The 24,763-nt window shown below is 40.0% G+C and overlaps 1 protein-coding gene and 1 non-coding gene across 9 annotated transcripts in view; both read right to left on the minus strand.

Moving 5' to 3' along the window:
• BMPR1A (bone morphogenetic protein receptor type 1A) overlaps nt 1-24,763 on the minus strand; it is a 167,480-nt gene that overhangs the window by 17,098 nt on the left and 125,619 nt on the right. For 6 of the 8 annotated variants that reach the window (XM_065520764.2, XM_065520765.2, XM_065520755.2 and 3 more), the window contains 4 exons: nt 21,123-21,285; nt 19,135-19,237; nt 11,132-11,228; nt 10,900-10,999 (listed from right to left, as the gene is read on the minus strand). In XM_065520764.2, the coding sequence (XP_065376836.1) occupies nt 10,900-10,999; nt 11,132-11,228; nt 19,135-19,237; nt 21,123-21,285 (463 nt within the window). The remainder of the gene's footprint in view (nt 1-10,899; nt 11,000-11,131; nt 11,229-19,134; nt 19,238-21,122; nt 21,286-24,763) is intronic. The other 2 variants (XM_065520766.2, XM_074001646.1) reach the window with 2 other exon arrangements.
• LOC123567032 (U1 spliceosomal RNA) lies at nt 21,622-21,786 on the minus strand. The gene has a single exon (XR_006689738.1). It is a non-coding gene; the product is annotated as a U1 spliceosomal RNA (small nuclear RNA).

The following is a 24,763-nucleotide window of genomic DNA, read 5'->3' on the forward strand; positions in this document are numbered from 1 at the left end:
TTCACCACATTGTCCAGGCTGGTCTCAAACTCCTGGGATAGGGAGTTGATTTGAGCATAGGAGTTTGAGATGAGACCAGCGTGGGCTCAAAGGAGTCTTCCTGCTTTGGCCTCCCTAAGTGCTGAGATTACAGGTGCAACCCACTGTGCCTGGCCTGGTTTTAACATATTGATTCCCTCATTTAGTCGTATGGTCCACTCAGAATTTATAATATAAAATGGAAACTAAGAAACAAATTAAAGTATTTTCCATATAAATAGCCCAATGTACTTAATGATTTTTATAATTTTATTTTTAAAACTTTATATGAGTAATTGACTCAAATGGTTTAAAATTCAAAAGGCACAAAAGGGTATATGGGAAAAAAAAATCTTCCTCCCAGTTCTATCCCTAAGCTGTCAAGTTCACGTCTAAGGAATTGCCTATTCATACTTTTAACAAATACATATTTTTTAAGATAGGATCTAGCTCTATTGTCAGGCTGGAATGCAGTGGTATGATCTCAGCTCACTGCAATCTCTGCCTTCCAGGCTCAAGTGATCCTCCCACCTCAGCCTCCTGAGTAGCTGGGACTACAAGCACGTGCCACCATGCCCAGCTAATTTTTTTTTTTTTTTTTTTTTTGTATTTTTAGTAGAGATGGGGTTTTGCTATGTTGCCCAGGACGGTCTTGAACTCCTGAGCTCAGGTAATTCTCTAAGGAAATATTCCCTATTTCTTTAGAAACAAAACTACTTCTGGTTTCTCTGGTTATCTTCTGGAGAGACACTGATGCCGTTCTGCATCTTGCTTCTTACCTGGGGTATCATTCCACAGAAGTACACAAGTGTCACCTTTTTCTTTAATGGCTAGATAGTGTTCCACTGTATGGCTGCTAACCATTCACCTACTGGTAATATTTATTTTTCTTTTTCTTTCTTTCTTTGAGACGGAGTCTTACTCAGTCCCCCAGGCTGGAGTATAATGGTACAATCTCGGCTCACTGCAACCTTTGCCTCCTGGGTTTAAGCAATCCTCCCTGCCTCAGCCTCCCGAGTAGCTGGGATTACAGGCACCTGCCACCACATCCGGCTAATTTTTGTATTTTTTTTTTTTATTAGAGATGGAGTTTCACCATGTTGGCCAGGCTGGTCTTGAACTCCTAACCTCAAATGATCCACCTGATTCAGCCTCCCAAAGTGCTGGGATTACAGGCGTGCACCACTGCGCCTGGCCACCTACTGGTAATATTTAGATGGTTTCTAGTCTTATTGCATGCAAGTGTGAAATACAATTTTCTACCATATCTGTAGTAGGAATTACTGAATTTGGAACTTTGATGGAGTGCCCTACTGACCTCCTGAACGGCTGCACCAGTTGGAATCCCTCCACCAACATATAAGAATGCCTATTTTCCCTACACCTTTATCCCTACCCTTGTGTTATAAACTTTTAGAACTCAGTTTTAAACTTTATCAAATTTTATATTTATAGAACTTAATATTTAATTTTATCAAGCATCTTTATTTGCCTACCTTTGAATGTCATACAGTTCTCCATGGCTTGGCAATGAAAAAGCCATCCCTTGTCTCCTCTCCTTCTCCTATCCAGTTTCCACTTCTTAGAATAAAGAATTGTGACTTTTTGAAGGTTATTTAACATTTACCTCATTCTTTTTTCTTTCTTTTCTCTTTTTTTTTTTTTTTTTTTTTGAGACAGGGTCTCACTCTGTCACCCAGGCTAAAGTGCAATGGTGCGATCTCAGCTCACTGCAACCCCCGCCTTCCTGGTTTGATCAATTCTTGGGAACCCCAAGTAGCTGGGACTACAGACACACACCACCACACCAGGCTAATTTTTGTATTTTTAGTAGAGTTGAGGTTCTACTAGGTTGGTCAAGCTGGTCTTGAACTTCTGGCCTCAAGTGATCCACCCACCTCACCCTCCCAAACTGCTGGGATTACAGGCGTAAGCCACCACACCTGGCCCTCATTATTTCTAAATCGCATCCTTACACTGACATTTTAAGTTTTTCAGTATTAGGCTTTAACTATTGACTTACACTGGGGAATATGAAAATTTAACTGATCATTTAATACCCTGCGGCTTCCCAAAACAGAAAATACTTCTATCCTCACCTCCTCCTTACAGTTATATTATTTGCTTAGCTCAACATTCAGTGCTTGTATTATTATGGCTACATAAACTCTATCTACACGCGGCCCTCACTGTATAACATGACTTTTTTTTTTTTTTTTTTTTTTTTTTTTTTTTTTTTTTGGAGACGGAGTCTCGCTCTGCCGCCCAGGCTAGAGTGCAGTGGCCGGATCTCAGCTCACTGCAAGCTCCGCCTCCCGGGTTTACGCCATTCTCCTGCCTCAGCCTCCCCAGTAGCTGGGACTACAGGCGCCCGCCACCTCGCCCGGCTAGTTTTTTGTATTTTTTAGTAGAGACGGGGTTTCACCATGTTAGCCAGGATGGTCTCGATCTCCCGACCTCGTGATCCGCCCGTCTCGGCCTCCCAAAGTGCTGGGATTACAGGCTTGAGCCACCGCGCCCGGCCATGACTATTGTTTTCTTTCTTGCACACCCTCTTCCCCCTGCCCCAGAGCACAGGCAAAGATCCATTACTTCCGAGCCTCTTGGGGATGTAGAGGAAACGTTCCCTGTGCCCTGACCAGGTTAAGATCCTCTGATGCTGAGGAATAGGAGAAGATGACACCTTCCTCTCTCCTTGTGGGCACAGGATCCTACAGGAGGACCACAGGGAGGTCAGCTACCTCTGTGGGAGGAGGTGCAAGAGCCCTGAGGAAGCTGCACCCTTCAGGTCTAGCAACACAGAACCTACCTAAGGACAACAGGCACGCCCCCCTCACTTTCCACCTGTCCTCTAATGTGAATAACACGCAACAGCAGATGACTTCTGCAGGAGGAACAAGAACATGGACAGTGACTCCCACAGAGGTGCAACGATGCAGTAAGAGCTGAAAGCTATGGGGGAAGTAGGAACTCAGAGAAAAACACTTCCTTCTGCACCCAAACCCCGACTCGAAGCAAACGAACAGCAGCCCATCGCTGAAGGAATTTGAAACTTTGGGTCTAGCACAGACTCAAACACTAAACAAAACCTTAACCCAAATTGACTCCTACTAGACTGAACACCTCCTGCTTATCAACAGTCTAAGAGGAGATGTGCCCATTTTCAGGAGTATGTCTCTATCTCAATGTCTGTTCTTCTTTGTAAAACTGATGTATAACAGCTGTACATATTTTGGAGGGTACATGTGATATCTTACGCATGTATACAATGTAAAATGAACAAATCAGAGTAACTGGGATAGCCATCATCTCAAATATTTATCTTTTGTTTTTCTTTGGGTGGGGAAGAGGAGGCAGGGCTCCCGCTGCTTGGGCTGGAGTGCAGTGGCGTGATCTTGGCTCACTGCAACCTCCGCCTCCTGGGCTCAAGCAATCCTCCCACCTCAGCCTCCCCAGCAGCTGGGACCACAGATGTGTACAACCATGCCCGGCTAATTTTTGTATTTTTTTGTAGAGATGTGGTTTCGCCATGTTGTCCAGGCTATATCTTTGTGTTGGGAATATTACAATTCTTCTCTTAAAGACTAGCTACTTTGAAATACACAATAAATTACTAACTATAATTTTCCTACTGTACTATCAAATACTAGAACTTATTTCTTATATTAGTAATTGTAGTTTTGTGCCTCTTAATCAACCTCTCTTCATCCATCCAACTTCATCCAACCTCCCTCCCTCCATCTTTCCTAGCCTCTGGTATGTTATTCCACTTACTACCTCTATGAGATCAACCTTTTGAGCTCCCACGTATGATTGAGAACATGTAGTATTTGTCTATGACTGGCTTATTTCACTTAACATAATGAACTCCAGTTCCATTCATGTTACTGAAAATAACAGGATTTCATTCTTTTTCTGGTTGAGTAATATTCCACTGTAGAGATCACATTTTCTTTATCCATTCACCTGCTAAAAGACATGGGCTGATTCCACATCTTGGCCATTATGAATAGTGCTTAAACATAGGGGTGTGAACAGGCCTTCAATATACTGATTTCTTTTTGGATATATACCAAATAGTGGATTGCGAGATCATAGGGCAGTTCTAATTTTAGTTTTTTGAGGGACCTCCGCACTGTTCTCCATAGTAGCTGTGCCAATTTACATTTCCACCAGCAGTGTGCTGTGGTTCCCCTTTCTTCACAGCCTCTCCAGCATTTGTTTTCTTTTTGATAACAGCCATTTTAATTGGGGTGAGGTTGATATCTCATTGTGACAATCTCTGCTATTCTTAACATGATGTACAACATCCAAATAAACTTATGAGACCCACTAAAAAGCAAGGAAAAATCACTCACTGCCAAGGGGGCAGGCAATCAAGAGGACCGGTGGCAGACAGCACTTGTGCTGGAGCTGCCAGGAGGGCCTTTCACAGAACTGTGATTAAAAGGGGAAGGCACCTGGTGAAGGTGGTAACAGGAATACACAGATGGAGAGTCGCAGCAGAGAAATGAAGTCAGACAGGAATGTGAAAAAGGGAAAACATGCTATCAAAGATGAAGAATTAGTTTGATGAGCTCAACAGTACCCAGCTCAGATGGACACACGTGAAGAAAAAAAAAATCTATGCATTTGAAAATAGGTAAATAGAAGTTACCTGAACTAAAATACAAAGAAAAAATGAGTGAGAAAAACTGAAGAATTAAAGAGCTGTGGCACAACACCAAATAATCTCGAATATGTATAATTGGAGTCTCAAAAACAGAAGAGACAGATAAAAGCACAAAGTGTTTTTTAAAAAAAGTAGATAATTTTGCAATAATAATGAAAGATAGCAAACCATAGATTCACTAAGCTCAGTGAAACCCAAAGCAGAAAAAATACCAAAAAAGAAACACACATATACTTCTAAAGGTATTATAGCTGAGTTGTTTAAAATGAAAGATAAAGGGAAAACATTAAAGTACGCCATGAAAAAAATTACATACAGTACACATCAAAGACAAAATGTATGTCAGAAGGTATGCAAGTGGAAGATAATGAGTGACAGCTTTAAGGGAAACGAACTCGAGCCCACCCAGATTTCTACAGCCAGTGAAAATACCTTGGGTAAATGAAGGCAAAAGACTGCAGACAAAAGCTGAGAGGACTTAGAGCCAGCAGACCTGCACTACAAGAGGTGAAAGAAATTCTTCAGGCAGAAGGAATATAGTATCAGATGAAAACTTCTAAACATGTATTTAGAATTAAATACATGGAGAGTGCTGAAAGTAATAAAAATACATGTACATATAGGGCATTTTTTTCTTATTTTTAATCACTTCGAAAGCTGATTGGCAGCTCCTTTTTTAGGTAGTTAGAAAATGTTTATGTTCTTTCTTATGAAAACATTACTTGGCAATTTTTCTTTTTCCTGTAATCACTGCAATTTAAAAAGTCATTCAATTCTTAATATTTAACTCCTGTAGGACCAGGAGTCCCCTAAAGACAATGAGGATAAAGGGTCCATTATAAAGCCAGAAGCAGGCTTTTCATCTGACAAATGCATCTGTGATACTATTTCCCAAGTAGAAATTCTGGGCCAAGGGTGGCTGGCAAACATCAACAAGAGTGAGTAAGTATCCACTGTGTGCCAAGCATGAGGGACACACAAGATTAACCATGGGCACCCTTCAAGATTCAAGAGGAAAGTGGCAATTTAAACAGCCAGCCAGTTGATCATCAATATTAATGGTTAAGTAATCTCTGCTACCACTGAGATTCTTGTTGAATGGAAATGCAGACTTTTGGCAAGTAAGCATGAACAAGTAAATGAATACTTGCCAATGTAAAGAAAAATGCAAGATAAAATTAGTAAGTGTTATGGGGGCAGATCACAGGATCTAAGCAGTTTGAAGGATTAAAGGAGCTACAAAAGAGGATGCCAGAGGAAACAACCAGGAACTGGCGTATGGTACGGAATGATGCCTCGTCCACAGTAAAGGGAGGCCATGGTTCCAGAGAAGGTTTTAGAGAAGGTATCAGTTTTGAGGGTCATGGGTCATGAATGTAAATGTGAATGGAGAATAAATTGCAGATGTATCTAAATTGGAGGAAAACAATCACATCAAAAAAAGGGAAACAAAATATCAATGAGGCAAACAAAACAGACAAACCTTAATATGCTGACGGACAGACCTCTCTTTAATCTTATCCTTTTACGGTTTGCTATGGAGAACAACTTGTGACTTGTTCAAGTTCAACTAAATATGAATGAATATTCCAAATTACAGACTGTGTATATCTGATCAATAATGAATCTTCACATAGACTCAACTAGCACATGAAGTTCAAAAGCTAAATAAACAGAGCAGTCACAAAGTTCTATGTAGTATTTAGTTTAGAACTATAAAAAAGCCTACACGACCAGTTCCTGATGTCTGAGCGTATGTTCTGTGAAGTGTTATAGGTCACCCACTTGAGTGTCCACAGCCTGAGTCTCAGATGAGTGGTATTTTTTGTTCATCTTAAAAGATATTGTTAGTTTGTGTCAGGGTCACTTGGATCCACTTCCAGCTCTTCATTCTCTTATGTGGATTCTTATCTCCACCTGGCCTGTCTTCCCTTCACATTTCTTGTTGGGTAGGTCTAAGGGGGCGGAGTTCTTTCAGGTTTTCTGTATGACTGGAAGTCTTCCCATTACCTTCATTTTTGAAGGATATTTTCTCTGGCTATAGAATTCAAGGTCTGTGATGTTTTTCTTTGGGCACTTTAAAGATGCTGGTTGACTATCTTCTTGAGCGCACTGTTTCCAACAAAAGGTCTGCTGTCATCCTCAACTTTGTGCCTCTGTAGATAATCTGCCTTTTTTCCTTCTTGCTTCATTTAGTATTTTCTCTTTATTATCGGTTTTGAGCAATACGATTATCATGTGCCTTAATGTAGTTTTCTTCATGTTTCTTCTACTCAGGGTTTGCTGAGCTTTCAGATATATGGGTTCATGGTTTTCATTAAATTTGAAAAAGCTGAGTGCGGTGGCTCACGCCTGTAATCCCAACACTTCGGGAAGCCGAGGCAGGTGGATCACTTGAGGCCAGGAGTTCAAGACCAGCCTGGCCAACATGGTGAAAGCCCATCTCTACTAAAAATACAAAAATTAGCCAGGCTTGGTGGTACACGCCCGTAATCCCAGCTACTCAGGAGGCTGAGGCACGAGAATCGCTTGAACCCAGGAGGTGGAGTATGCAGTGAGCTGAGATTACACCACTGCACTCCAGCCTGGGTGACACAGCAAGACCCTGTCTCAAAAATAATAATAATAGATAAATTTGAAAACATTTGATCATGATTTCTGTATGTTTTTCGTCCCTCCTCTCTTCTGGGAACTCCAATTATATCGATATTAGGCTATCTGAAGTTGTCCCGCAGCTCACTGATTCTCTATTCATTCCTATGTCTTCACGTTCACTCATCTTTTCTTCTACAGTGTCTGTCACCAATTTCATCTAGTATATTTCATCTGAGATATTATAGATTTCATTTCCTAAAGTTTCATTTTGTAATGATCTTTTACAAAATCTTCCATGTCTTGATTTAACTTTTGTACATATAAAATACAGTTCTAACAACTATTTTAATGTCATTGCTAATTCTAAGGTCTGTATCAGTTCTGAGTCAGTGGTTTTGATGGCTTCATTTCTTTCCTCATTATGGGCCATATTTATATGTATTCATTTATTCACAGTATTCATTTATTGAATGGCAGATATTGTGAATTTTACCTTGTTGGATGCCAGATATTTTTATATTCCTATAAATACTGTTGAGTTTTGTTCTAGGATACAGTGACTTAGAAATGGTGTGATCCATTTGGGACTTGCTTTTAGGGTGAGACCAGAGCCATGTTAAGTCTAGGGCTAATTATTCCCCACCACAGGCAAAATCCTCCTGAGTCCTTCAACCAAAGCCTATGAATTATGGGGTTTTCAATTCTCACAGCTGGTGTGAACAGAGCCTACTCCCAGCCTTGTGAGAGCACTAAACACTGTTTCCTCAATCATTTCAGGTGTTCCTTCCCCAGGCTTGGTAGCTTCCTCACAACTCCTCGAACTGAGACAGCCTGCTGGCTACACCTGGGCTCCCCTTGTGATGCCCAACCCGAAACTCTGTTCAGGGAGAAGGTGGGCAATCACAAGGCTCAACTCACTTGGTTCCTGTTTCTCATAGATCAGTATCCTTCACAGCCTGATACCCTGATTGGCAGCTGTTAGTATACAGGTAGGGTTTACTGATTATAAGCTTCACTGTAATATAATCTGCCTGGACCATTTCACTGGGCCCTAACAGTAGTATTTTTAGGTTTCATCTCTTGGGCTGAACAGATTTCCCTAAGAAGAAACATCCTATCTATTGCTTAGAGAGCACACACCTGGCTGATAGGCTTCTTTACTCTGTGGCTGAAGGCACTGCAGGCAGTCTGAAGACACACTACAATGAAAAGTGTAGGTAGCTCTGCGGTAACGCAGCATGGAAAAAAAAAAAAAGAAAAGTACAGGTAGCTCATATTACAAAGGGCTGATTTCTGAAATATAAAGACCTTCTATAAATCAAAGAGAAAAAAAATCTATGCAATTCAAGAGAAAAACAGGCCTCCCAAAATGAACACATGATTTAAATAAAAATATAGATGGCTCTTTTCTTAAAAGAAAATTAAAAGCATACTCAACAATATTTTACTATATACATTATAGGCCAGGGGCGGTGGCTCAGACTGTAATCCCAGCAATTTGGCAGGGTGAGGCGGGTGGATCACTTGAGGTCAGGAGTTCAAGACCAGCCTGGTCAACGTGGTGAAACCCCCGCCTTTACTAAAAATACAAAAATTAGCCAGGTGTGGTCGTGCATACCTATAATCCCAGTTACTTGCCAGGCTGAGGCATGAGTATCGCTTGAACCTGGGAGGCAGAGATTGCAGTGAGCCGAGATTACTGCAATCCAGCCTTGGAGACAGAGTGAGACTCTGTCTCTAAATAAATAAATAAATAAATAAATAAAATAATTTATATATTACGGTGCCCTTGTGTAATAAAGAAACCAATGTATAAAAAAAGTATTTTAATATGAAAAATATAAATTCAAATCACCTTGATATATTATCACCTGTCTTACTGGCAAAGATTCAGTTATTTGACAAAAGCTGATTTCTGAAACATAAACAGCTTTTATAAATCAAAGAGAAAAAAATCTATGCAATTCAATGGAAAAACAGGCCCCCAAAATTAACACATGATTTAAATAAAAATATAGATGGCTCTTTTCTTAAAAGAAAAATAAAATAAAATAAAAACATACCCTGACAAAGCTTAAAATAACTGATTGAGCATACTTGCTTGCTTTTACTAGTCCACTAAAACAGTAATGAAGAGTTTTAAACTTCTTTGTCTAACAGCCAAGGAGAAAAGGAGATAAAATAACAGTAAACACTATTGGAATTCATGAAGCAGATGAATGAGTAGTGACTTTGCAGACCCAAAAAGTCTGATTCTTAGGCTAGAAATTGAGAAGACCAAGAAGCAACCAGTTTACACTATGGAGCTCCCCCAAGAACTTCGGAACCGGCCATTGTGGTTATCCCTGGAAGTAAAGTTGACCAAGATGACTGCTTGAAAGTCAATTTTCAGAAAGTCAGACACTGGATTATCCAATACTGTGTTAACAAATCACTCCCAAACTGAGTGGCTTAAAACAGCAATTGTTATCTCACTGTTTCTGTGGATCATGAATTCAGAAGTGACTTGATTGGGTAGCTCAGGGTCAGACATCAGCTGAGACTGCACTCATCTGAAAGCTTGACAGGAGCTTGCAGTCACTTCGAAGGCGGCTCACTCCCAAGGCTTACAGGTTGCAGGCTGGGTATTGGCAGGAGGCCTCAGTTCCTCCCTGTGTAGGCCTCTCTCAGAGCTGAGTGTCCACACAGAATGATGCCTGGCTTCCCCCAGAGTGAGTGATCCCAGAGACCATGGTGAAAGCTGCAAAGCTGTTTATAATGTAGACTTGGAAATCACTTTTGCCATATCCTATTTGTCACACAGATCAGCCCTGATGTGGTGCGGGAGGGGATTGGCCCCAAGGTGAGGAACCCCAGGCAGTGAGAATCACTGGGGGCCATTTGGGATGATGGCTACCTCAGATGTGGAGCTCTCCTCTCCACCCCATCTCCTACTCTGAATAATCATGTGACTTTCCCATCACCTTCCTAACAGAAGATTCCAAGTCTATTATCTGGAAAGACCCAAAACACAGTTTCTCAACTGTGGTACCCCATTGTTAAGGGTGAGGAATTATAATAAAAACAAGGAGGTACACAAACGTCTTTTCCTCAGTAATCTGAAGTGTTTCCTTTATCATATGCTAAACTGCTTTATGTACTTGGGTTTATTTATGAGTTTACTAACTTGTTTCATTAATCTATCTAGGTCGGTATGATGTTTTATTATTAAAGTTTATATCCATTAGGGACTATCTCTTATCACTCTTCTTTTTTGGCAACTGTATTCTGAAATCGTGGCTACATGCAAACAATTCTGAAGCTCCAAATTTCTAAAGAATTATAACACAGTGGGTTTCTTGGGAGAGACTGAAAATATTCAGATACCAGAAAGCTCACTATTCCATTAATAAGAAAATCATAAGTATTCATGAACATATAAGAAGTATGAAATTGTGCCCAATTAATTAATTGGTAGTAAGGTCCTTTTCCCTTAAGAGAACTATAGTCTAGTTACATAAAGGAGATACACAACCAGAGAACACAAGTTAATGGTTTCTGCAATGGCTTTACAAACAGCGGTTGACATCTAATATTTGACAAAATATTTTGCTTCAAAATAAATATCTTCTTACTTGTAACAAAAGCAGCTGGAGAAGATGATCATAGCAATTATGCAGACAGCCATAGAAATGAGCAAAACCAGCCATCGAATGCTGCCATCAAAAAATGGACCTGACAATAAAAGTAAACAATGAAATAAACAATGAAATGAAAAAATAATCTGAAGTGTTCAATTCTAGGTAGCTTGGTAAAACCAGAGAAGATATTTGAGAAGCATGCTCCGACTTTTCTCGGCTAACCTACCTATGACAACAGGGGGCAGTGTGGGTTGCAAATACTGGTTACATAAATTGGTCCGACAACATTCTATTGTCCGGCGTAGCTGGGCTTTTGGAGAATCCTAAAAGAAGAGTAATGATTAAAATTAGAAATTGTTTGGTATTTTAAACTGATGATACGTCATTTTAGTATTCATAAAATACAATTTCTAATTCAGTGAGTGAAAGGGGCCTGCAAATTTTATATATAAAAACAGATTACTGAAAGACTAAAATTTGTGCTGAAATAGTGAAGACTGCAAAATGGCTTTTCTTAAGAACATATCTATGTGGATGGTGTGTTAGACACTAGATTAGAATACCAAACCCGAACTTAGGTAATTAAAATTATAAACTGGTCTGGTACATATAATCTCACTGTGGTACTGAGATGTGGATGAGATTTAAGATCAGACTAAAAAGTGGGGGGTGTCTTAGTCCAAAGAAAAGGCTGGTTAGCAAGGCAGCTGAGCGTGCAGAGGCCACTGCAGACCCTGCCTACCCCAGCCATGTCGAAAGTCATGAGACTGATGCGGAGGCAAGTTGAGCATCTGTGGTGAGGGAAGGCCAAACTACAGAAAGCATTCCTGAGAGATGATCACAGATCACCAGCCAGAGAGGAGACTGTCCCTAAGAGAGCAGAAAGCTAGCACAGAGAAGGGCAGCAGCACTTACATATGATGTTTTATTATATTCACAATATAATATCTGACAAGTTGAATGCTGCCATTTCAGCACAGCCTGGGGAGAACTGCCATTCTGGACCAACATGTGAATAGCAAAGAACTGTTTGTCACTACGGAAGTCACAAAAATGTAAGCAGAAATTAAGGAAAAGCCTCAGTATAATCAGCTATGACTTTAAAAAGGTAAACATGAGCCCATGACTTCAGATTCTGTTGGGAAGATGGTCAAGAGCATTTGGAAATCTCCAAATACATATTTTATATTTTAAATGAAGTTTCATTAATAACTTTTACACAATTTTTACTTTTAAATGACCATAAGGAGAGAGAGAAAAAAGTTAGGCTTAAACTGGAGAGTCTGAAATAATCCCAGATTCAGAGAAAACTTACATGAAGGAGGAAATGAAAATCATATAACTAACTATTAATGAAAGAAGTGCCAAGCATCCAAGAGGGTTCCAGGAAAGCTAAAAAGAGCTTGGCCTTGCAGAAGAGAAAAGTGCAAAGAAAAACCAAGAAAGAGTTTCTCTGGCAGCATGGGGTTTCTCCAAGCAACAGATGTACTGCTGACATGACAGTGGATGATGAGGACAAAAATGAACAATTCTTCAAGTCCTGTCTTGTTTCTTCTTCTCTATGAAGGATGCTGACAGGGTTGACGAAGGTAGCTCAAACACTACTAAGTGGGAAATGACATCCCAAATGTATGAAGAGATCTTACGATGCTTTTGTATTCTACATGAGTTCCTATCTTCTAAGCTAGGTGAATTATATCCCAGGAAGATGAGAACCCTTGTAAGAGAGATGGCTGAAAGAGAGATGAAATTTAAAGACTTCAGAAAGATGGAGCGTTGGAAACTATGATAGATAACTGAACGTTATATTTTTATATAAATATATATATGTTTACATGTATATGTTATATATGTCCCTTTTCTTTAAAAGGGAAAGAAAGTAGACTTTAAGCTGTGTGTGGTGGTGTGTGCCTACAATCCCAGCTACTTGGGAGGCTGAGGCATGAGGATCACTTGAAGCTAGGACTTCAAGTCCAGCCTGGGCAATGTAGTGAGACTCTATCTTTAAAAATAATAATTTTTAAAAAGAAGCCAAAAATAGACTCTGCCAACAGATTAAGGCAGCATAGTATTACAGAAAATACAAGGGTTTTGGAATCAAACAGTTTGAATCCTAGCTTTCCCAGTTGTTCACTTTGTGACCTTGAGCAAGTAATTTATCTCTGGGCTTTAGTGTGCTAAAAAATACAGGTTAAAAAAAATATCAGCTGGGCACAGTGGCTCACACCTGTAATCCTAGCACTTTGGGAAGCTGAAGCAGCAGAATGGCTTGAGCAGAGGAGTTTGAGACCAGGCTGGGCAACATAGTGAGACCCCATCTCTAAAAAAAACTTTTAAATCAACCAGGTGTGGTGGTGCGTGCCTGTGGTCCCAGCTACTCAGAAGACTGAGGTGGGAGGGTCACTTGAGCCCAGGAGGTTGAGGCTGCAGCGAGTTGTGATTGCGCCACTGCACTCCAGCCTGGGCGATGGAGCAATACCCTGTCTTTAAAACAAAAAAAATCTGCTCTATTGAGTAGTTGGAGGGAATCAAGGTAGAATATACTGACTCCCCAGGATACTATACACATATAGCAAATATTCAATAAATTAATTTCCCTTCCTCTGTGCTTGATATGAATCCCAGATGAGATTCTAGACTAAGCCAAAAAACTTATAAGCCCCTAAAGACCCAACATGGCTTCACTAAGAATAAGCAACACCTGACTCATCTCACGTCTGTCTTACTCAGGTTAACGATGTATCTCGGTCGGCAAAAACTGGGTTTCTCGAGGTTACGAATTTGGGTGACACAGCCTTTCCTTTCCCTGCACTCTCCACCCCTACCCTCTGCCAGTCAATTTGTATTTCTAGATTTATGTGGAGAATATGAATTTTTGTGGGAAACAAATTTACTCGGCACTTATGAAGTAAGAGATTCTGACTTAAATAAACTTATTCAGTGTGCTCAAACTGGAGACAGTGTATGAGGAAGGAACTGAAGCCAAGTTACAAGGAATGGCAGCGAGGTTTCTGAAAAATAATTTGTCCTACAGGAGGAAACAGAATAAGCACAATTTACCAGTGCGACCTGGGGAGTGGAAGAACGTGAGGCCTGGTGAGAGACACTCACATCTGTTCTGTGCCACACCTGGCAGTGCGTGAAGGCACTGGGGAAAGGGTTAGGATGAGCATGAGAGAGCTGTGCTTGGGTGAGGTGCTGTGCTTGGGTGACATTTACCAAGAAATACAGAAAGTTAGATAAGTGCTGGTCAAAATTTTTGCTGGCATAACCCAATTCTTAAAAGCAACGTATCCTTCACATATTTTTCAGGTGACACTTAAAAATTTTCACCAAAAATTTAAATGGCTGCAATATATTAACAATTTCTGGCTTACTGTACATAATGATACTTTGAAATAGAATTGTTACCTCATTTTGAAATAGAAGTGTTACATCATTTTTAATGCATTCAGTAGAATCTAAATAGCATGTAATTTGATACCCATTATCATCATTTTAAAGAATAAATGAACAAATGCTTCATTTAGCAATGAGAAATTTTACACTACAACTCTTACTTCTCTTTGAACTCTTATTTCCTTTCAATATCTCCCACAATAATTATGTCCTAAAGTAATATATAACTGTCCACATCAAAGATAAGTACATAAAAATTCTTTTATTTCCTATAACTGTATGTCTTTAAGTCTTAGAAAATTATTCTAGTTTATCATAATCATTAGCATAAAATTGATCAAAAATATATATGTTACAATCTTTATTAAATACAAACTTAAGAAAATGTTATTGGAAAAGGCATTTTTTCTTTTTCTTTTTTTTTTTATGATACAAGATCTGGCTGGCTATCACTCTGCACACTAGAGTGGAGTTGCATGATCTCAGCTTACGACGACCTCTGCCTCCCGAGCTCAAGTCATTCCTCCCACCTCAGCCTTTTTTTTTTTTTTTTTTTTTTTGAGACGGAGTCTCACTCTGTCACCCAGGCTAGAGTGCAGTGGTGCTATCTCGGCTCACTGCAACCTCCACCTCCAGGTTCAAACGATTCTCCTGCCTCAGCCTCCCAAGTAGCTGGGATTACAGGAGTGTGCCACCACGCCCGGCTAATTTTTGTATTTTTAGTAGAGACAGGGTTTCCACATTGGCCAGGCTATTCTGAAACTCCTGACCTCAGGTGATCCGCCTGCCTCAGCCTCCCAAAGTGCTAGAATTACAGGCCTAAGCCACCAGGCCCAGCTAATTTTTATAGAGATGTGGTTCTGCCATGTTGCCCAGGCTGGTCTCAAACTTGTGAGCTCAAGCGATCTGCCCGCCTCGGCCTCCCAAAGTGCTGGGATTACAGGCAAGAACCACTGCGCCTGGCCAGGCATTTCTTTTTTTTTTTTTTTTTTTTTTTGAGACGGAGTCTCGCTGTGTCTCCCAGGCTGGAGTGCAGTGGCGTGATCTCGGCTCACTGCAAGCTCTGCCTCCCGGGTTCATGCCATTCTCCCGCCTCAGCCTCTCGAGTAGCTGAGACTACAGGCGCCCGCCACCACGCCCGGCTAGTTTTTTTTTTTTGTATTTTTAGTAGAGACGGGGTTTCACCGTGTTAGCCAGGACAGTCTCGATCTCCTGACCTCGTGATCCACCCGCCTCGGCCTCCCAAAGTGCTGGGATTACAGGCTTGAGCCACCACGCCTGGCCGGCATTTCTTAATCATATGGATGGGTCTTTAAAAAAAAAAATCAGTTCACGAATTCATGGATAAATATTACTTACTGCTAGAGTGAGAAGATTCATCATTAATTTTATTCTTATTTTTCCTTTTGTCATCATCAAGACAATTTATTCACATAAGCAAGATGATAATAATGGAAGGAAATTATTATACCATTGTCCCATAATTTTCTTTTGAGATGGAGTTTCACTCTTGTTGCCCAGGTTGGAGTGTAACGGCACAACTTCAGCTCACTGCACCTCCACCTCCCGTGTTTAAGCAAGTCTCCTGTCTCAGTCTCCCAAGTAGCTGGGATTAAAGGCACGCGCCACCACGTCCAGCTACGTTTTGTATTTTCAGTAGAGACAGGTGTCGCCATGTTGATGAGGCTGGTCTCTAAATCCTGACCTCAGTTGATCCACCTGCCTCGGCCTCCCGAAGTGCTGGGATTACAGGCTTAGGCCACCGCACCACCTCAATCAGCCCATAATTGTTTAAAGTCCTTCCAAAGCATATGCTAAAAGTGCCATAAAGATCCTATCAACAAAAATTATTTTCAATGATCCAGCAACTTGGTTGAAAGCAAACAATTGAAAACCATCTGTCATGTAAATACTTACTTGATATTCCCACATAGCCTACACTGATGCCTTTACTTCGAATTATAACACCGTCTGGAAACCTCAAGTTTTATACCTCAGGCCTTCTATTTGTAAACTAGGAGGGGTTGACTATGAAAAATGACTAAGGGAAAGAGAACTGCTTGAGAAGTTCTGTTCTCAGGCAGAGAAATATTCAGCAACAGGACCTATGGAAGTTTAGGATCCAAAAACTGATTCCCTTAAAACCATCAACGTGCCCGTTACCCTTGTATAACACAGTCTGAGTTACACTGTGTTTAACAGAGCATGAAGACTGCTCTGTTAAATAAAGAATCAATATGGTCAAAGCTAACATCTATTAAGCCCTTACTATGTGCCAATTGTGCTAAACTATTCATATACATATAATTTGATCCTTATAGTAATTCCTTCATTTCTTTGGGAGAAAACAAGAAAGCAGAGCACCTTGTCCAAAGGTTCACAGCAGTATATAGATTTGAACAGCTTGTCAAGTTTAACAACTAACTTATAATGGTGAATTCAGTTTAGGACAGGCCTACTCTAGGGGCCTGTTGAACACTAGTTATTACTGCTGGGCTCAGTACCCTAACCATAGCTCTTTCTTCAATTTTTTAAGTGATTAAAAAATGTATAGTATGTGTGGTTGACAAATATGCAAACAGCCTAAAACTGGAAGAAACAACTAAATTAGCATCCTTTAAATCCTGACCAATTAGAGCAAAGGATTAATGCTTGTAAGATAAAATTCATATAGACAAGTATGTAACAACTGTATAGGAAAATCTCATTCCATTCCCATCTAGTTATTTGTGTGAAGAAACCAACAGCACCAAAGAAGAGTGGAGGAGATGTGGCTCAGCAGCAGCATGAGTGAGTGACATGGGGATTTCAGCTTACAGAAGGCTCAGTGGTTCAAGAATATGGCGTGACTGCCAAACATCTAACACGAGACTGTGTTTAGAAAAAGGGAACAGGACTATTTACTCTCTACTTTTTTCCTTGGTCATACCACACTCAATTCTGCGTATTACACTGAGGAAGTGGAGAGTGAATAACTGTAAAGCTGATCATATAAGGAGCAGTTGAGGTCACTATGAACTATTACTTTCACTGGGTAAAGACTAGCAGGATGAAGCACTTTTTTTTTAGTTAGTAAAAGGCTATCATCTTAAAAAGAGATTAGGTTTGTTCTCTATGGTCCGAAGAGTCAGACAGGAAGACAGATTTGCAGTCATTTACAAAGAGGGTGATTCCAAACATTAGCTGAAAGGTTGAAACATATAACCTTTAAGGTTTCTATCCATCCTGAGAATTTTTCCTTTTTTTTTTTTTTTTTTTTTTGAGACGGAGTCTCACTCTGTCACCCAGGCTGGAGTGCAGTGGCGTGATCTCGGCTCACTGCAAGCTCCGCCTCCCGGGTTTACGCCATTGTCCTCCTGCCTCAGCCTCCCGAGTAGCGGGGACTATAGGCGCCCACCACCATACCCAGCTAATTTTTTGTATTTTTAGTAGAGACGGGGTTTCACCGTGTTAGCCAGGATGGTCTCCATCTCCTGACCTCATGATCCGCCCGCCTCGGCCTCCCAAAGTGCTGGGATTACAGGCGCGAGCCACAGCGCCCAGCCCCCATCCTGAGAATTTCCAAACAATAGGAACAATTTCCTAACATAGCTGAGACTTAAATTATGCACAAACAATTCTATCTGTAGCTGGTTTTCAGAAACACTGGAAGGATCTCCTGGGACAAAATTACTATACAGAATTTGAAGAGATCAGGTTTACAACCCAGAGCCATCAGGATGCTCATGAACTATTACCACCCTGATTCCTTCGTTGCTGCTTTGTTAAAGCAGCTCCACTGACACCTCCTTACAAGGCCTTAACATTTTTTTTCAACTTTAGAGGTTGCCCTAGAGTTTGCAGTATATCTTTAACATTTCTAAGTTGCCTCAGAGTGATACAAAGGTTATTGCCACTATCTTAAAAGTCTTTTCAATAAATTTTATAATCTACAAATAAGTGTGACAATATAATTTTTTTGCAGTCATGACAACCTAGGATGATTTAAAACATTTTACTTTTTTAAAGTAAAATAATCTGGAACTTAAATTACCATAATCATATTACTTGAATAAAATTTTTATTTTTAAAGAAACGTTAGCTGCAATTATTGTGATAAGAAAGTTTAGAAACTTGTCTTCATTGAAAATTGTAATCAGTAGCCAGAGACAGTTGAAATTTAAAAAAAAGAAAAAAGAATTTTTTTTTGTTTTGTTTTTGAGACAGGGTCTTGCTCTGTGGCCCAGGCTGGAGTGCCGTGGAACGATCTCAGCTCACTGTAACCTCGGCCTCCCAGGCTTAAGCAATTCTTCTGCCTCAGCCTCCCAAGTAGAGAACAAAGAAAATTGTAATCAGGCTGGGCACAGTGGCTCACACCTGTAATCCCAGCACTTTGGGGGGCCAATGTGGGCAGACTGCTTGAGCCCAGGAGTTTGAGACCAGCCTGGGCAACATGGCGAAACCTGGTCTCTACAAAAAATACAAAAATTAGCCAGGTATAGTGGCATGCACCTGTAGTCTCAGCTATCCGGGAGGCTGGCTTGAGGATGCAGTGAGCAGAGATCACAGCACTGCACTCCAGCCTGGGCAACAGAGCCAGGTGCTGTCTATGGAAATAAAAAAGGAAAAAAAGGAAATTGTAATCAAACAATTAGTTTTTCAGAAATGATTTAGTTATAAACTCCACATATGAATACAGGACAGAATCTAGACAGAACGTATTCCTCCAACATATTTACTGACATGAACATACAGCCATGTGTACGTCAGGCATGTTTCTCCTAGGGGGAAATTGATGCTTTTGTGTGGCCCCTCCCTTCTTTGTCTCATGGGTCCCAAATTATATCTTACTTTGCACTGAAAATCAGATCCTTCATATTTCATACACCCTGAAGCTAATGTGGTTTCTCCCTGGTCATCTTCTTCTATGATGGCAAAGCAATGTCCATTAGTTCTAAAACAGAAAAAAAAAAAAAAGACATAAATTCACATAGAAAGTACTAATGAAATTTGAGTCTGAATGTGAACAGGTACAGACAGCCTTTAATACTTTGTTTTGTGATTCAGAATTGCATTCACATGTGATTTACTGGCAAAGCCAAAGCGGTTTTAAGACAAATGAAAGTTATGTCTGAGCTAAGATCTAAAAGGCCAGTGACAACCCCTTGTCAAGCAGAAAAGGATTTCGATTAAACAAGTCCTCTACATAGGAGTTATGTGACTTTTCTTTGCTAATCACAGTCATGTAATCACAGAAAGCTGATTTATACAATTTTATAAGGTAAGTCATGTTTTGAAAATATACTTTAAAATAACTTTGTCTCTTTTTACCCATTTTTTCAGTACTCCCATATTGTATATGCTAATAGATAAAAACTTTTCTCTGAAATATACAGATAGGCTTAATGACCCAAAAAAGGGGGACTGAAAGCCACCTTTTACTGAATATGATGGGAAAACAGGGAGAGGACTTTTGAATAAATTTTCAATAAATTTACATACATATATTTAATGAAATTCTTATCTTAGTGTTAGCATCCTGGAATTTCCCCTTAATATATTCATATAGACTTCAACAGGTCTGGGAGAAATTTCTAAAAGCTTTTTCTGCGCTCCTATTTATTGTTAATATCAGGAATTGTGCTGCTTCTACTTAGAGGAATTGTGCTGCTTCTACTTAGAAAAATTTTGCAGAATTCTTTGTTTTCTGTCAGGAGAAAATGTTACGTGTGGGGCAGAATTCTGCTAAAATGGATGACTCAGTTTTACTCTGGGTTACTCTGGGTTACTAACAGACAGCCCATTATATCAGGCAGGTACTACAGACAAGAAGTTTAGCAAAAGATTATTTGATGACACAGTGGAGAGCAGTTCCCTGCTGGCAAACTCCCAGGAAGGTGTAAATGGAAAACTAGTCACAGTCAGCCATGCAGAGTCCACCACCACCAGGGGACAAGCAGCACACCTAAGACACGATGACCATCACATAGGTTCAAGAGTTTACGTGTAAAGTTTCATGCTTTCTATCTGGTCCATTCAAGGAGCATACAATTATTAAAAGTACAAAACATGACATTCGTTACTGCCTCTATAACAAGGAGACAATTAATTCAGGTTGAGTTGTTCAGGCAATTTTTTTTTGGTCTTATTAAGTCAATATGTCAAGTGTTTCCAACAAATATGGACTAGAATTACATAATCATATATAAACATGTTGTGGAGTTAACATGAAATACAGTAGAAAAATTATAAATCAGATTTGGATTGGTAAATTCACAGGTAAGAAAAAAGTTCAAAATTAATTAACACAATATGATTAATATATAGCCGCAGAATATTTCAACCAATTAAAAAGTAGGAGGCCAGGTGTGGCAGTTCACACTAGTAATCCCAGCACTTTGGGAAGCTGAGGTGGAAGGATTGCTTGAGCCCAGGAGTTTGAGACCAGCCTGGGCAAAATAGCAAGACCCTGTCTACAGAAGAAGTAGGAGGTTGTCGGTGAGTTTTTTGATTTTTTTTTTTGGTAATCTCTAAGTTTTCTAAAATGACTTCAAGATTAAAAGATCATTAAAAAACTCAGATGTTAAAAAAAATACTAGATCCCTTTGAAATTATTTTAAAAGCTGCATTATAACATAATTCTAATATAGTAACTCACCTATCAATCATTTAATGGAGTAATGTTCTAATACACAAAACACAAGGCTTTTTGGCTTTCTGGAAAGATACCATATATGAAGGAAAAAAAAAAACCTTAGACAAGCTTAATAATTCTTAAAATAGCACTAAATGCAACTCTATTCTCCTAATTCTTAAGAAGGGCTGCATAAAATACTTACATGCATGTGTTATTAATAGCATCATCCGGGCAGTGCCCTGAGCAATAGCACTTTAAAAAAGGCAAGGTATCCTCTGGTGCTAAGGTTACTCCATTTTCTGACTTTTTCTGGTCGGAGTCTGATTTCATCCCAGTGCCATGGAGCATACTGTCTAGATTCTGTCCTGCATTCAAATATGGAATTTGTAAGTAAATCATTTCTGAAAAGCTCATTGTTTGATTACAATTTTCAATGAGAAAAAGTTGCTAAGCTTTCTTATCACAATAATTGTAGCTAACATGTTTCTTTAGAAATGTAAATTTCATTCATACAACAAACAGACATTTCTTAATAAGTTACTATGCACAGAATTACTGCACCAGGTATTGTGGGGTATATGAAGACAGCTATATCACAATTTTTGCACTAGTGAAAGACAAACAAGAGTGGTACAAGGCAGAATACAGTCAAATCTTGTTTTTTATATTTTTAAAATAACTTTAAAAATTTTTAATTTAACCAGGGGAAAGCATGAACACAGTCCCTCACTATCACAATTATGCAGTTGAGTTTCCCATGTTTGGGGAAATCACAGGGGTCAGCACATCTGGAGTGCAATGAATAAGCCTCGCCCTGGGAAAACCACCTTCGTGACCCTGGTATCTCCCTTGTCAGGTTAAAGTATACAGTCATCACTTGTAAGAAAGGTACAAAATGGGGAGAGACTTCAGAGACGTCTGTGAGAGTTTCCAACCATTAAATAGAGACAAGTTATGATTCTTCTTTTAACTCTTTGGTTCAAAACTTGTGACTAGCTTTCCTTTATTTGCGCCTCTATGTGGAAAAGGAGTTACTAAGCATCTTGCTTTGGCCTTTAATTGCTTAAGTAAGGAAATCATGAGAGCACAGGGACCAATAATGTTATCTGGAGACTTTTACCTCAAGGTCATTGGTTTGAATGCAGACCAGGGTGGCAGAAAGTGAAGGTTATAGAAGGGCAGCAGTTAGCTCACAGAAATGGAACTATGTTCTTACACGAGAGCCTAGTAGCCTGCAGTGACAGATACTGTCATATCTGGTACTAAATCTTTCAGGTTGGAAACAGAACAGTACTAAAAAGACTGTTCTAGTAATTACTTCTTCTCTCTGACTCAGCTAGGCCATTCTTTGTGGGTTACTCTCAAGGGAATAAAAGGTAGAACCAAGCAGACAAGTGTATATGTATTTCATTATAAATGTTAAATAAGTGGTTCAAGACACAACACAGACTTGACATTACATTTAACATACTGATAAGATAAACTACTGAAAAGACAAAAAATATCACATATGCACACACTGATAACAGAAAAAGCACTGCTAAATAGTATTTTGGTGATTCCACGCCTTCAGTTTTAATAATCTTCACTTTCTTTTTTTTGGAGACATGGTCTCACTCTATTGCCCAGGCTGGAGTTCAGTGATGTGATCATAGCTCACTGCAGCCTCAACCTCCCAGGCTCAAGTGATCCTCCCACCTCAGCCTCTAGAGTAGCTGGGACCAAGGGCACATGCCACCAGGCCTGGCTAATTTTTAAATTCTTTATAGGGACAAGGTCTCCCTATATTGCTGAGGTTGGTCTTAAACTCCTGGGCTCAAGTGATCCTCCCGCCTCAACCTTCCAAAGTGCTGGGAATACAGGCGCGAGCTACCATACCTGGACAATAACCTTCACTTTCTTACGCTGAATATTTAGTAAAGGAATTTGCTACTGAATGACTATATATTAACAAACAACAGGAGAGAAAACTTTTTTTTTTTTTTGAGATAGAGTCTCCTCTGTCACCCAGGCTGGAGTGCAGTGGCGCAATCTTGGCTCACTGCAACCTCTGCCTCCCAGGTTCAAGCGATTCTCCTGCCTCAGCCTCCCGAGTAGCTGGGATTACAGGCACCCCCCACCATGCCTGGCTAATTTTTTTGTATTTTGTTGGTAGAGACGGGGTTTCACCATGTTGGCCAGGCTGGTCTCAAACTCCTGACCTCAAGTGATCCACCTGCCTCAGCCTCCCAAAGTGCTGGGATTATAGGCGTGAGCCACTGTGTCCAGCCAGGAGAGAAAACACTTAAAAAAAAAAAGATGAAGTTTGCATACATACATATATTACTCATCCCTGTGCCTCCTCCCCCTCCCCACACTCTCCTTTCAGAAATAAATTCCGTAATATAATGTCAAGGCTTCCATTGCACCTGATAGCTACAAAGCAGAAAGATCTCATTTATGTTAGAAACATCAACTGTAAAAGATGGGGTGGGGGGAAGCAGGAGGTACAGGAAGGGAAGAAATCCACTGAGCAGGGAATGAGGAGACTGGGATTCTGTTTTACTGTGGGCCTACCCCGCTTTACCTAGCTGGATGGTCTTGGGCAAGCCATGACACTTGTCCAGGCTTCATTTACTCTATAAGGCTATAGGAGTAGAGGACAGGTGAGGTCACCTAACCAGCTTTAAAATCCTATTACGTTAACAAAAGACACTTATCAATTCAGCTCTGGAGAACAAACGATATAATATATATCAGCAATTAATTTTTCAAAAATCTAGTTACACAAAAAAAGCAGTTTAGTGTGGCAGAAATGTCACTTAACAGCAAGAAGTGAAGGGTTCAAGTTCCAGTTATGGGCACAGATAAGTTACTCTCTGAACCTCAGCTCTCTAGCTATAGAAAATGGTGATAATTCCTGCCTAATTCAAATCAAGAGGTTATAGGTAGATAAAATGAATATCTACTAAAGTGCTTAACTACATGTAAAACAGTATACAAATAAGATGTTACTAATAACAAAGATCGTAACACTAAAAGATCACGGATACATGAAAAACTCAAAGTTATATGAAACTTCCTAGAATACAATTTGAATTTACGAGACAAAAAACTCAATTACAATAGTTGTATCTGGAGCTTATATTATTGCCAAATATTCAACAGAATACTTATTAGGGGTCTATTATGTGCAGGCAAGGTATTAAATGCTAGAAACGCAAAGATGTGGCATCAAAACCATGTATGTGGCCTTGAGAAACTTGGTGGGAAAGCAGAGGGGGAATAAGCACAAAAGCAAATAAATACAAAGTGAAAAGTGACAAAATACAAGGCCAGGTACGGTGGCTCACCAGCCTGGTCAACATAGTGAAACCCTTTCTCTACTAAAAATATTTAAAAATTAGCTGGGCATGGTGGCGGGCGCCTGTAATCCCACTATTCGGGTGGCTGTGGCAGGAGAATGACTTGAACCTGGGAGCCACCGTGGAGGCTGCAGTGAGCAGAGATCAAGCCATTGCACTTCAGCCTGGGTGACAAGAGCAAAACTCCAACTCAAAAAAAAAAAAGTGACAAAATATGGAGGTGTTATGTAAACAAAGGAAAAGGCTCATCCTAGGTGTCAAATTCAAATCGATCTTAGGTGTCAAAAGTAATGAAATCTAAGCCACATCTTAAAAACTTGCAAGATTGGCCGGGCGCGGTGGCTCAAGCCTGTAATCCCAGCACTTTGGGAGGCCGAGACGGGCGGATCACGAGGTCAGGAGATCGAGACCATCCTGGCTGACACGGTGAAACCCCGTCTCTACTTTAAAAAATACAAAAAACTAGCCGGGCGAGGTGGCGGGCGCCTGTAGTCCCAGC

The sequence above is a fragment of the Macaca fascicularis genome, chromosome 9, assembly GCF_037993035.2.
Source record: "Macaca fascicularis isolate 582-1 chromosome 9, T2T-MFA8v1.1".
NCBI lineage: Eukaryota > Metazoa > Chordata > Mammalia > Primates > Cercopithecidae > Macaca > Macaca fascicularis.